Raw genomic sequence first — 13,739 nt, forward strand, 5'->3', positions numbered from 1 at the left:
CGGTGCTTGGGTATATACTGTTATGTATATATAGACACGCGGGACATAACGTTTAAAACCGGTTCTCTCTCTCTCTCGCGAGAGCGCCGTTGTGAAGTGGGAGATCTACAGTAGCAGCATCCGCGCGCGTAATCGATGACCAAAAAAAAAACCAAGAAATATTCCAGAAAAAAGTAACGAACGACCAAAAACTTTTCCTTTTTTCAAATATAATATATATTTTAATCTCTTGCTTTGAGAAAGAAAAAAAAATAAATTATAATAATAATAATGACGATGGACCGCGTGAGGGCGATCCCAGGCGTTACACAAATTATGTATTTTTTTATATTAATATGCGCAGCTCTCGTTGCACATTTACAATTGTATTATTAATTATTATTTTAGAATGACGAATCGGCGAAACAATATTCGATTTAACAGCTTACACGTAACAATATCGTTATCCTCTAAATCAGTTACAAAAATATAATTTATAACGTTTATGCTAAAAATATATGCGCGTGTGTGTGTACTCGTGTGTGTACAGTGTATAATAAGTAAGCTCGAACGAATTTCCAAGCTGGAAAACACATGGTTGGTGGGTGTATCGCCTAAAAATTAAAAAAGAAAAAAAAACAAAATTCACGGGATAAAACGAAACGAAGAAGTAGAATTTGATTTAATCGAAAAATGCAGCTGTTGATATAAATCACTTTGGCAAGCTATTTTTTTTTAAAAAGGACGCGTCAGGTTTAATTATTTTTTTCTTGTTTTTTTTTTTTACAAAATTATACTCTGGCATTTAGGTACTCTTGTTACTGCTTTCGCAATTTTTTTTTATAAGGTACACGAAGTCGTATCTCCAGTAATTAGTGCGATTTATGTCTCGGGGTGCTTCGTACTCGTATTTGTTCATTTATTTTTTTTTCTTCTAAAATTCTTTTATTATTCGATTAATGCAATGGTAATTGCGATCGTCATCGTCGTCGTAGTCGGCGACGCGCGAATTCAACTCGTCAAAATACCCATATTTCTATACGTTTAATCTATTCGTGCTCGACTTCTGCACGAGTTTGTTGAATTGTATCATTATTATCGAGGCGATAGACGATAAAACTTTTCTGAATAAATATTATAGTATATATCTGTCAATGTTACCGCTCGTTTTTTTTTTCCTTTATATATAAATTACTTTACGACGAGAGTCTTTTAAACTATCTTTAAAACAGAGAGGCAAAAAACTCACGCTTTCCCACCCCTCGATATGAGTGTGTGTTTGTTTGTTTTTTTGTTTTATGGCAAACGCGACAGAAATGCTATGCTTTTTCTTTTTAAACTCGAACAACGGTGTCTTTCGCTAAACCCCCCTCGAAAGTTTTTTTTTGCGTTTTGTATTTTCTCTATCGTTTTCACTAAAAAAAAAAAAAAGAATTTAATAGTTCTTCTTCTCGGGCATGACTTTCAAGCGCTCGAAGGCCGCCTTCTCGAGGGTCTCTCTGTGATCGGGATGAGCCACCTGGATGAGCTCGTAGGCTCGCTGTTGCAGATTCTTGCCGAAGAGGCTGGCGATGCCCCACTCCGTGACGACGTAGCGCACCAGAGCTCTTGACGTCACCACACCGGCACCTGTGTTAAAAAAAAAAAAAAAAAGTTACAAGTAAATCAAGATTCCTGCAGTTCACGAAGAGAAAGAGGAAGAGGAAAGACGATAGATTACCTAGGTTTAGCGTGGGCACGATTTTGCTGGCGCCCTTGTTGGTCGTCGATCTGAGGGCGATGATGGGCTTGCCTCGGCCGTCCTCGCTCATGGCCGCACCCGAGATGAAGTCGACCTGTCCGCCAAAGCCGGAGAACATCCTCGTGCCGATGCTGTCGGAGCACACCTGGCCGGTAAGATCGACCTCGATACAGGAATTAATGGCCGTCATCTTGGGCTGCTTAGCAGCGACCCTCGGATCGTTCACGTAGTCCACTCGCAGCATCTCGATGAACGGATTGTTGTCCATGAAGTCGTAGAGTTTGTTGGTGCCGACGCAGAACGAGCCGACTATTCTACCCGTGTGCATCTTCTTCTGGCTGTTGGTGACGCAGCCGAGATTCACGAGATCCACCACGCCGTCGCTGAACATCTCGCTGTGCACCCCCAGATCTTTGTGCTGCTTCAGCAGAGCTAAGACGGCGTCGGGTATGCTACCGATGCCGAGCTGCAGAGTCGCGCCGTTCTCCACCAGATTCTCGGCGATGTACTTGCCGATGAGTTTCTCCTCCTTGCTGGGCTCGTTGCCGCCGTGGGCGGGCAGGGGGCCGTCGTGATTCACGGCGAAATCGATGTGGCTCTTGTGCACGAGAGCGTCGCCGAAGGTGCGCGGCATGTGCTTGTTGACCTGGGCCACGATGACCTTGGAGTGTTGGATCGCGGAGCGCACCGAGTCGACCGAGGTGCCGAGCGAGCAGTAGCCCTTGGAGTCCGGTGGCGTCACGTGGATCAGGGCGATGTCGGGCTTGATGTGGCCCTCGTTGAACAGCTTGGGGATCTCGTGCAGGAAGATGGGGATGGCGTCGGCCCTACCCTCGTTCACGGCCTTGCGCACGTTGCCGCCGATGAACAGACTGATCGATCTGAAGTTCTCTGCGTGGAAAGAGGCAAGGTCAAGGTTGGGTGCGTTACGTAAGTTTACAATATACAGTGTATATCATACGTACTCTCGACGCTCTTGTCGGCGAACGGTGCCTGGCCCTCGAGATGCATGTGAAACAGCCGGACGTTGGAGACGTGCTTCTGCTGGCCGAGCTCGGTCATGCCGCGCAGAAGCTCGACGGGAGTGGCTGCGGCGCCCTGAGCGAACACCAGTTGATCTGTAAGGAGAAAAATAAATCAACAAAAATTTGAAGGGTTGAAAAACCGGCCGATACAAGTATCATCGTCATTATTATTATGTGTCATACGGACGTGACGGATTATCTCGTGTACTCGGCATTCATTATATATTCGAGTGCGTGTATGTACGCGGCTGGATGGTAATAATAATCTGACATAAGCTCCGACGGCGACGACGAGAGGTCGTTATACTCTCGTTTATATATGCGTACATCTCGTGTGACAATTTAACGCATGGATGATTTTAGACCCGTCATTTATTTATTTATTTACTCATTTTTCTTAAAATAATTATGGAATTCATCGTAACGCACGACGATATTATTTGCAAATTAATTTGCGGAACGTAACGCGATCGGAGGCTTGTCATTATCAAATTGCGATCGATATTGTAGCCGGTTGTGTGCGCGAGCTTGTATGCTATGACAAACAATCTCATTCAACGAATTACATTTTTTCACTCGCTCTCTCATAATCTCCGCGATGGATTTTGTTTTTCATCGTGTTCTCAACGTTATCGTAAGTATTTGTGTATCATCGTTGTCATAATTATCATCGGTGAGCATCATCGAAATGACTCGACAAAAATGTACAACGATATTAAGTATATACTCACTGGAAGCTAGACCGGCTTTCTCGATCGCCTCCTCGGCCGACTTGACGTAGGTCGGCTCCTTGTTCGGGATCGGCATGGCGGGCTCGTTCACGTACGTGTAGTAGGATTTGCTGCCGGCCGCCGCGGCCCGGTAGGGCTTGAGGGCGCTCAGGGCCCTCGACAGGGTCTGCAGTTTCTGGATCGAAGACATGACGACGAGAAGCTGATTCGCAAAACGGGATTATAACTCCACCTGCGATAAACGTTAATAAATTAATTCGTGGCAATTAAAAATCGATCATCGAGGAGAGAAAATATGATATAGGTATCTCTATATAATAATCTAATCGGAATCTCTCGAGTTCTGAAACATCGTGTGTAGGTGTGAGACAGGTGTAATATAAGATTTGTGTACACATATACACATACACATGCATTTCGAGAGGTAGATAGAGCAGCCGCATATGCACACACACACGAAAATTTAGGGCAAGGTCGAGGCTCTCTACTCGCAGACACGCTGCACCGCGCACGTAAGACAAAACTGCGAGAAGATATTTTTATCCTCCGTTGGTATTGGGATGCGCACTTCATTCATAAAATCTATACGTCTACACAATGACATTATGTGCACGTTTATAACGATCAACGGCCAAGGTGTAACATTAATATATTATAATTAAACGAGCCGAGCTGCTTCTGCTGCGTTTGAATGCGTGCGATACGCGATAACGAGAGGCACTCGTAAGTAGTATACGAATTTATTATCAAGAAAAAAGATTCAGAGGTCATTTTATAACAAATAAAGAGAGAGGCGATAATGTCGAAAAAGTATTATAGACGCGGCTTCGAGGAGTTCGATAATAGCGAATATTTTTATTAATATATGACCCGACGAGCTCAACGGCGGCTCTTCTTCGAACGTCGAAATTCTTTTTTCTTACGACTCCGTCTGTCTAAGTCTATTTAGAGGAAGAGCTAAATAATGTTCAAACATTGCAAGCGCCTGTGCATGTGTGAGTATAATTTCGCGGTCGCGACCGCCGTGTCAGCAAGTGCACGCGCGCGATTTTTCATGTACCACGGCAAAAAGAAAAAAGGAACGTGCAAAATTTTTATCCTCGATACTTTGACTTTTTGATGTCGAGTACATTACTCGGAGCGTAAAAACGCGAGAATAAAATCTTTACGGATTATAATGTCGTCGCACATACAAACATTGTGTGTGTGCGCGAGGCTTTCCGCGAGTCAGACAGACGGAGACCCGAGATTTTGCATATTCAATGCTTGCGCGCGTGCCGCACGTGACATAATAATAAAAAATACACATCGGCCTTCGATTTTAAAAAGATCCGACGAGAATGGCGAAAAACAAATTACTCGTATTATTTTCGTTTTACTTTATCGAACTGGAAAATGATTTTGGTTTTTTTTTTTTTTTTAACTAGAAAATTGTGAAACGCTCGTTGAAGTAATCGCGAATTTCCGAAAACCACTCGACTCTCGAGTAGCAGCAGTAGCAGCAGCAGCAGCGACAAGCAGCAGCAGTCAATTATCAAAACAACAATTTATAATATTAGCTTAGTCATACTCATGCCGCAAATAACGTATCGCATCGAAGCAGCAGATGTTTATCCTGCTATTTTTTGCCTCGTTTCTTCGCTGCTGGCTACTGCTATTGCTATCTAACTCAATGGAAAATGAAAAACTTTACGACGTTATAGGCATTTACTTGTGCCGAGCTATGCAAATTTTTGTCGACGACTTAGAAAACCAGAATTGACCGATAATATCCACGAGTATAAGCCCGGCAGACATTGAAATAATACAAAAGTCGATTAGATTGCGGAGCGAAACGAAGAAAAAGGTCAGTGCAGCAGCGTAACGTATACGTGTCTGCGTGCGTATGTGTGTGTACGTGTATATATCGACGTGATCCATTTCTTTGGAATTATAATTGAGTTTCAGCTACTCGAGCGAAATTTTTGAGTCAAAAGATCTGAAAGGAGTTCGTGTGCTGATGTCTTGGAAATTCATGCAAAAAAAAAAAATCGAGCCGTCGTGTGTGCCACAACTGAACTTTTGCCCCCGAGATGCCACCGACTCTGGCTCTCTGGGTCAAAGCCATATATATACACTGCACTATATGCACACGTATATATTCGCACACACATGCTCCACACCCGTCGATTCTCCGAGAGGCTAACTCTCTTCTATACATTCGAAATAAAAATACACCCGAAAGGTATAACCTCTAAAAGCTCGATATACATACACTACACTACACTTTATCGGGATGATGTGTGCTCTTGTGTACTATAACTATTATTATTATTTGAAGGGCTGTGTGTAACTGTCGAGAGCTTACTTGTAGTTTCACGAGCTAAAGACTCGGAGAATTATAAATCGGCTTCTCGAGACAAAAAAAAAACCCTCGGTCAGCGAAGGTCTGGGCGATAATAATATAATCTATATTTTCTTTCTTTTCGATTAAAAAATATGTAGGCCAGTAGCAGCAGGCAGTAGCTGAAACGTAGCGTAGTAGCTCAAACCACTGTCACACACACTCACGCATACACACGACGTTCGATTCACGCAAAAAACAACTTATGTGTTCCAATAAGTTTATGGTGTACGCGAGACGTCGAGAAGCTACTTTGGACGCCCCCGCGATTTTTCCCTCCCTTTACTTTTTTTTCCTTTTTTAGTATCTTTAATAATATTATTGATGAAAAAGGCTCGAGCTTACTATTAATAAATGAGTAATAATTATAAAATCGGAGAAGTATCGAGAGAGCTAAATCACCGGCAGCTCCGAACTGCTAAGCAGACAGGCGCAAAACTGATGAACTCCCCCTCGAGCTGCTGCTGCTCGCTTGTTGTATATACACACAGAGTATGCTATGTTGTATGACGGGACGGGCCCCCAGTTTTTGCACGACCAGTTGGTTGGTGCTGCTGCTGCTGCGCGAATTTAAACGTCTGTCTCTCTCGCACTCGTATATTAGCCGTATATAGCAGACTAGTATAGTGACGTAGATCGAGGAGTCTCGAGTCTTGGAGACACGCGGGAAGAACGCGACGCGCCGCCAACCGACCATTCGTTGCAATTATACATATCGTTTTTTATACGTTATCATTTTTGCTCTCGGCGTATGGTACTGCAGAAATCGAGTTAATCGCGAGAGATATGCGAGCAAGATCGGCAGCGTATAACTCTTACGTACTTACGTCAATAGATAGATGGCAATTTTCTCGCTTGCTTTATCCAGCTGTGCTCCGATTATACATAATGCTCCAAATTAAATTTCAATTATAGATGGCCCTATCAAAGACGATCGATTAATAGTAATCACGAGTCGAACGCAATGCCATTATAGTCCAAAATTCACACGTGACTCGATGGAAAAAAAGTATCTCTTATCGAAAATCATATTCAATAAAATGTCGTTATCTCTACATTCGAATTCGAGCGCGCCTAAAGAACTGCAGCACAGCCACATCACAAGCCGCGATTCTCGCTCGAGTTAAAACGAATGAAATATCGTGCGCGCGCAATCCACGTGACTCCACGTGCTTAAAGCTGATCGCGCCTATGTTGCGTCTTTTTCTTCGACCAACGACAACAACAATAACAATGATATTCCGCGCCTGTCACTATACGCGTCCCGTAAGTGTCAAACTCTCGTTACGCAGCAGCAGCAGCAGCTCCGATGGGGTTTTTCCCCCTTGGAACTTTGACGATTGCTCGCATGGGCCTCCCATCTGGCTATACGCGTGAAAATGTCACGATCACTTCACAAAATACAAGCTCTGTATTGGCTTGTATGTTGTTGTGTCATTGTATGCGAAGCTGCGCGAGACGGCCTGAGCAGTGGTTCTCTTCTGCTATCTTTATTCACCAGTTCACGCACACACGTAACCCAATTCTCACGTACACAAATTCTCTCTCGTGACTCCGAAATACAAGTTAGAACGAGACGGCGATATATACTGTATAGCATACGAGATCCCGTGGTGTGTCGTGCGCTCCACACACAGTCTCAAACACACAAACACACACACACATCAGTGCGATATACTCGGTGCTGCGCGAGCTGTATGGACGAGAGACTCGAGCGTGAAATACCTCCACAGCAGTAGTGTCTCACTGGCGTCGAAATAAGCAGCGCGACTCTGGGATTAAAGAAATATTTCATTGGTATATCGAGACTTGATTCATTCGAGCCGAAGCGAGCTTTCATCCAGCCATGTCGTCCCTGCAGCAGACCCTGGGCGCTCACGAGGCACGCAAGGAGCACATCCTCGCCGTGACGAGGAACTTCATCGACCAGCCGCGACTCAGTGAGTTTTTGCACGCACACACGCATATATCGCTCTCTCATCTTGTATATATCTATCTGTACATCTAGACGTATGCTTCGAGCTCGTTTTCGTACCGTACCGTTTTGCCCTTATTGTTTTGTCGGAATTCCGCACGCGAATTATGTCGCAAAAAATATATAAAGGGGTAGACATTTTTGTGGGCGGTGGACGCAGATCGATCTCGTGTATACATCGCACGGTCAGCTGATCTCACACTCGCTACTGAACAGAGCCGAGCCCGTGTTTGTATTCGATACCTTTAAATCTCTCCTCGAAACTCGCTGGACGTCAAAATTTCCATCATCTGTATGCCTTTCTTTTTTCGGAGCCTCGCGATCTCACGTGCATCGACGAAATTTTTCACCGTCGATACTACAGACATGTTAACATATATAGATATATAATGTATGTAGCGTTATATGAGTGTGGTGCTCGATGCGCTACGGCACCGCGAATCGTGTCATGTGACTGCAGACGACATGATGTATATCGTATCTTTTAGTACAATACGTCGCGGATCCGCGCGAGGCGTTTTGCACGGGACGTATCACGTGAAAATCAATGGTTTTGCAAACACGGATACGCACGGATAAATGAATGAATTAAAACGGCGTTTATGCTTGCCTTTGGTTTTTGGATGTTTTGCTGGGAAATCAGAGGCAACCATTCGAACGATCGTTTTGTCGATGATTATTTGAAAATTATATGAACTATGATATGCACAGAATCAGGCTGTTTGTTGTCAAAAGTGCAGACAGTTGCTTTATGCAGCTTTCGTTGGCAATTTTCCAATATTTGAGCTCTATGCACTGGCGTATTGCATATTTTCATGATTATTTTACTTTCTTAATTGTAAGGTAGTTAGTATACTGAAACTTTATTGAGTCATGTGACTTTCATTAACTGATAAGTTTTAATGGTGTGTTGGAAACTAATCCAATCTAGACTCTCTTATACAGGCACTAGTCTAATCTCAAACTAATCAGTCCCATTTTTATTCTTTCAGCCTACAAGACTGTGTCTGGTGTAAACGGTCCCCTGGTCATTTTGGACGATGTAAAATTCCCCAAGTTTGCTGAGATCGTTCAGCTAAGACTTGCAGATGGCTCCATCCGCTCTGGTCAGGTTTTGGAGGTGTCAGGCTCCAAAGCCGTTGTTCAGGTGTTCGAAGGTACTTCAGGCATCGATGCCAAGAACACTCACTGCGAGTTCACCGGTGACATTCTGCGCACACCGGTGTCAGAGGACATGTTGGGTCGAGTATTCAACGGCTCAGGCAAACCCATTGACAAGGGACCCCCAATTTTGGCAGAGGATTTCCTTGACATCCAGGGACAGCCCATCAATCCCTGGTCCCGTATCTACCCAGAGGAGATGATCCAAACCGGTATCTCTGCCATTGATGTTATGAACTCAATTGCCAGAGGACAGAAAATCCCAATTTTCTCTGCTGCTGGTTTGCCTCACAATGAAGTGAGTAAATTCAAAAGGATTACTTTGAGAGTAAAATCTTGCAATCATTACTTTGATTTTCATGTTTCTTTTTTTATGTACTATAGATTGCTGCACAAATCTGTCGTCAAGCTGGTCTGGTCAAGGTACCAGGTAAATCGGTGCTCGACAGCCACGAGGACAACTTTGCCATTGTTTTCGCCGCTATGGGTGTGAACATGGAGACCGCTCGTTTCTTCAAGCAGGACTTCGAAGAGAACGGTTCCATGGAGAACGTGTGTCTGTTCTTGAATCTCGCCAACGATCCAACCATCGAACGTATCATCACTCCACGTCTGGCTCTCACAGCCGCCGAGTTCCTCGCCTACCAGTGCGAGAAGCACGTCCTCGTCATTCTCACAGACATGTCCTCTTACGCCGAGGCCCTTCGTGAGGTGCGATTCCGATCTTCATCCAAATCATTTGATTTTCAACTGTTTACTAACTCTTTTATCTTCGATCGCAGGTGTCCGCCGCCCGTGAAGAAGTTCCCGGACGTCGTGGTTTCCCCGGTTACATGTACACCGATTTGGCCACCATCTACGAGCGCGCCGGTCGCGTCGAGGGCAGAAACGGCTCCATCACCCAGATCCCAATTCTGACTATGCCCAACGACGACATCACGCATCCCATTCCCGATTTGACGGGTTACATTACCGAGGGTCAGATCTACGTCGACCGACAGCTACACAACAGACAGATCTACCCACCGATCAACGTGCTGCCGTCTCTGTCGCGTCTCATGAAGTCCGCCATCGGCGAGGGCATGACTCGCAAAGATCACTCCGACGTCTCCAATCAGCTGGTGAGTCTCGAAACTTTTTCACTAGTCCATCCAACGATGATTTTTTTTTTTCTAAAATTGACGATCGTTTGCCTCGTTTATTTCAGTACGCCTGCTACGCCATCGGTAAGGACGTGCAAGCCATGAAGGCAGTCGTCGGTGAGGAGGCCCTCACGCCCGACGATCTGCTCTATCTGGAATTCTTGTCCAAGTTCGAGAAGAACTTCATCTCACAAGGCTCGTACGAGAACCGCACGGTGTTCGAGTCGCTCGACATCGGCTGGCAGTTGCTCCGTATCTTCCCCAAGGAGATGCTCAAGAGAATCCCGGCCAACACCCTGGCCGAATTCTACCCCAGAGACTCGCGCCACTAATGCAAAAAACAATAACAATAAAGGCATAAAAAAAAACATACGCTAAGATATAAGATATATTTTAGAATTAAATAAGTGAAAGAATTTTTAGTTTTATTTAAAAATATCAATATGAAAAAAAAAACTTCATTGATAACGTGTTGCTCTTCTTGGTGAATTTGTCGGCTGTCCTCCTGTTGTTGCTAAGCGAGATGGGGAGAGCGGAACGGAGAATAAAAAAAAATTTCACCCTGTTTATCTTTACAAAAAATAATGTTCTTTCATTCATCGCAGTGTTATAAATAAAGGAGCGTTTTTTCGTTGTTCTATATGCTGTATCGAGTCATTAAAAAAAAAAACAAAAAGAAAGTATGTAGAAATGGTATAAACCGAGTATCGGTTGTGCTTGCTGTATACTCATTGTAAAATAAATCATGTTCTAATGCCGAGATGTCTCTTTCAATTCGAGCGCGCGACAAAAATGTATAAAAAGAAAAAAAATAATTCATTCATTTTTGTCAGTCGATACAATAGTGCAATTTCATTCGCAAAGACAGCATTACGCTCGCCGAACACTATTTATTATACACGGGCACTTGTTGATTTTTTAAAGCAAAAGAAAAAGTTTGCGAGATTTTATTTAAACAAAAAAAGAAGTAAATTTTATTGGCATGTGTAAAAGAATGATAATGTTACGAAATATACCCTTGTAAATATATATCGTTGGTCAATATTACAATAAATGTATACTGATACACCAAAATTTCGCCCGCACGTCCGAATTGTAAATTGTTGCAATATGATATCATTATTATTATAATTATTATTATTATAAAAATATCAATACACGCCGAGAGAAAGGAAAGGTGACGAGATGCAGGGGAGATGGGGTACCACCCGACGATGGAGTCAACTTCGAGCCCAGGTGGATTTCACATCGGGTGTAATAAACCCACAAGCGCGCAAATAGACACCCTTTTAACGATAAACAAATAAAACATAATTAATTACATCTCTGTATTACGTCGGTCAGTATTACGGTGTATATGCGAAAAAAATCATTAAAGTGCGTCAACATTGTGTATCGATATATATAATTAACTTATCATAATATTTATAATTATGTATTATGCAGCTCGACGCGTTACATTGTAATTCGCTCCCCCGCCATTAACATTATACACACATTCCACGAGAAAGATAGAGTGAGAGAGAAAAAAAGTTGAAATTTTTTTTCGCGCGGCTTACAGGATTTTTTTTACTTTAATTTTTGTTTTTCGCTATTCCTTCGCGCACGCGCCCAATCAAATTGAGATCCGGAATCCTCATGAAATTTTGATCCATTATCTTCATGTTATAAATCATGTGTATACTGGTGAAATGTATTTAGAATTGAAATAAAATATATTGAATGTTATCAAAATCTATGTAAAAAAAAAAACGATATTTACTATTCAAAAAAAGGACTAATTTAAATATGCATCGACACATTTTTGAAATTCCTACTGATGTACGTGACCGCGAGCACAAAATCGCCCAGACACCGCGGGACAAATCCATTTATTTATTTTTGTTTTTTTTTCTCCATTCTTAATCATCGCTAGCTCTCGCTATTGAAAAAAAGAATATAAATAAAAAGCTGGCTCCATCCGCGAGTTCACGCTGAAACGGCAGAAAATCTGCTTGGACACGTGTATAATCTTTTTTTTTCTTTCATCGACGTAGAGACGACACTGCATATTAAATGTTTATAAAAAGTATTGCGAAGCGCATAAGTATACGAAACAAAAAAAGAAATAAATAAATAAATAAAATAAAAATTATGTAAAATAAAACTGTGTCCGCGCGTCGTGGCCGATGTCACGTTCCAAATTATTATATTATCTCTTATCCGCGACTTACCTGCATACTCGGTATTAAATTTAATTACAATTGGCCATTGTGACTATACATTTCAGTATGAGTAACATTCGAAATTACAATAATAAAGAAAAGATAGCGTGGAGAATGTGAGGCGCGAAATATGTCGATCAACCCTTCTCCCGTGCATAGCGGTATCGTCACTCGAAGAAAATTGATGCATTCGAGAGAGGAAAAAATAATGTGTATCGTGTACAATGTTTTAATGTATTTATTATGTGCTATATTATGCTGCTGCTGCTCGCTTACATCGATGCTAATTGTTGGCAAAAGATTACTTCTGTATAGAAATGAATTTCCTCGTATTTATAAAACTTTTCTTCGTTATCTCCAATTCGGTGCTTTTGGGATCTAGATAAATATATATAAAACATATTACCGATTTCATTCGATGTAGATTGTTTTCCTCCCGTTTAGTTATTTTTTTATAAATAAAGTATCATTCAAAGCTGTACGATGTACAAATTAATTGTCGTTCGAATTTGAAATAAATGAATTCATTTGAAAAGAATATATGGATATCTCTACGCTATATTTCCAAGAAGCATTGGGTCATTGTAACGACATTGGGTATTAGCGCACAAGGAAAATCGGCTTCGCAATAAACTCTAGGGCAAACATGCTGTTATTTTTTCTTGAACTCAAAACAAACTTTCGACGATAAATATAAAAGCAGTTTTTCCTTTGCACTGGAGTTCAATCGCGATCCAACTATTAGCTCCTCAAAATGAACAAGTGCTATGTTCTCTGCCTGACGCTCCTCGTCGCGCTCTGCCTCGTTTCATCGGGTAAGTTTTCATCCGTTTTTGCTGTAATTTCGATGTATATGCGCTCGATCGATTAATTGTATGTTGCCGATTTTCGGCCGATTTTTTTGTTCCTGTATAGCATCGGCCAAGTGCGCGGCCAATTACACCCTCGCCGAATGCGGCCCTCTCTGTCCACCCGTGTGCGGCATGGTCTCTTGCCTGGCCCTCGTAAGTTCGAATTATAGAATAGTCAGTATTGTTTTTCTTCGAGCTTGATATTTTTTATTTCGTTCCAATTTTTATCATTGCAGAAGTGCGAGAAGGACAAGAGATGCTACTGCACCGGCGGCTACTCCTTCTCGCGCAAGTACAATCGATGCGTCAAGAATCAAGATTGCGAGCGATAATATAAATTCATTATAACAAATGCACTCGAATGTATGCGATTATGTTCCTCAAATACGCTGAGATCATCAACGAGGGATTGCAGTTATTGTTATGCGGTGGCCAAGTATTGGCCGAAAATTTTCCACTGTGTACGCAATAAAAAGAAATCGAGAGTATAAACAAAGCAATGTACAACAAAAGCAAAAACCTATCCCTAGCTTTATTAAAACTTATT

General features: G+C 42.3%; 3 protein-coding genes across 5 annotated transcripts; 2 read left to right on the top strand and 1 right to left on the bottom strand.

Annotated features, from left to right (window-relative positions):
- Positions 1-733: 733 nt before the first annotated feature.
- LOC106649179 (4-hydroxybutyrate coenzyme A transferase) lies at positions 734-6,705 on the bottom strand. 3 transcript variants are annotated; one of them, XM_023458210.1, is made up of 5 exons: positions 6,687-6,705; positions 3,477-3,708; positions 2,686-2,838; positions 1,700-2,611; positions 734-1,608 (listed from the first exon to the last, which is right to left on the bottom strand). In XM_023458210.1, the coding sequence occupies exons 2-5, from the start codon at positions 3,664-3,666 to the stop codon at positions 1,415-1,417; spliced, it is 1,449 nt and encodes a 482-aa protein (XP_023313978.1). In that variant the 5' UTR covers positions 3,667-3,708; positions 6,687-6,705; the 3' UTR covers positions 734-1,414. The 3 variants fall into 3 exon arrangements, with proteins under 3 accessions (XP_023313978.1, XP_014221949.1, XP_014221950.1); XM_014366463.2 differs by lacking the exon at positions 6,687-6,705 and adding an exon at positions 6,205-6,324; XM_014366464.2 differs by lacking the exon at positions 6,687-6,705 and adding an exon at positions 5,824-6,198.
- A 670-nt stretch (positions 6,706-7,375) lies between these two features.
- Positions 7,376-11,166, top strand: LOC106649299 (V-type proton ATPase subunit B). Its single transcript, XM_014366635.2, has 5 exons — positions 7,376-7,799; positions 8,827-9,293; positions 9,380-9,706; positions 9,778-10,116; positions 10,203-11,166. The coding sequence occupies exons 1-5, from the start codon at positions 7,706-7,708 to the stop codon at positions 10,467-10,469; spliced, it is 1,494 nt and encodes a 497-aa protein (XP_014222121.1). The 5' UTR covers positions 7,376-7,705; the 3' UTR covers positions 10,470-11,166.
- Positions 11,167-11,966: 800 nt separating this feature from the next.
- LOC106649300 (platelet endothelial aggregation receptor 1-like) lies at positions 11,967-13,731 on the top strand. Its single transcript, XM_014366636.2, has 3 exons — positions 11,967-13,156; positions 13,257-13,345; positions 13,429-13,731. The coding sequence occupies exons 1-3, from the start codon at positions 13,096-13,098 to the stop codon at positions 13,522-13,524; spliced, it is 246 nt and encodes an 81-aa protein (XP_014222122.1). The 5' UTR covers positions 11,967-13,095; the 3' UTR covers positions 13,525-13,731.
- The last annotated feature ends 8 nt before the right edge of the window (positions 13,732-13,739 follow it).

This window comes from Trichogramma pretiosum, unplaced genomic scaffold, assembly GCF_000599845.2.
Source record: "Trichogramma pretiosum strain Unisexual culture from Peru unplaced genomic scaffold, Tpre_2.0 scaffold17, whole genome shotgun sequence".
Classification (NCBI taxonomy): domain Eukaryota; kingdom Metazoa; phylum Arthropoda; class Insecta; order Hymenoptera; family Trichogrammatidae; genus Trichogramma; species Trichogramma pretiosum.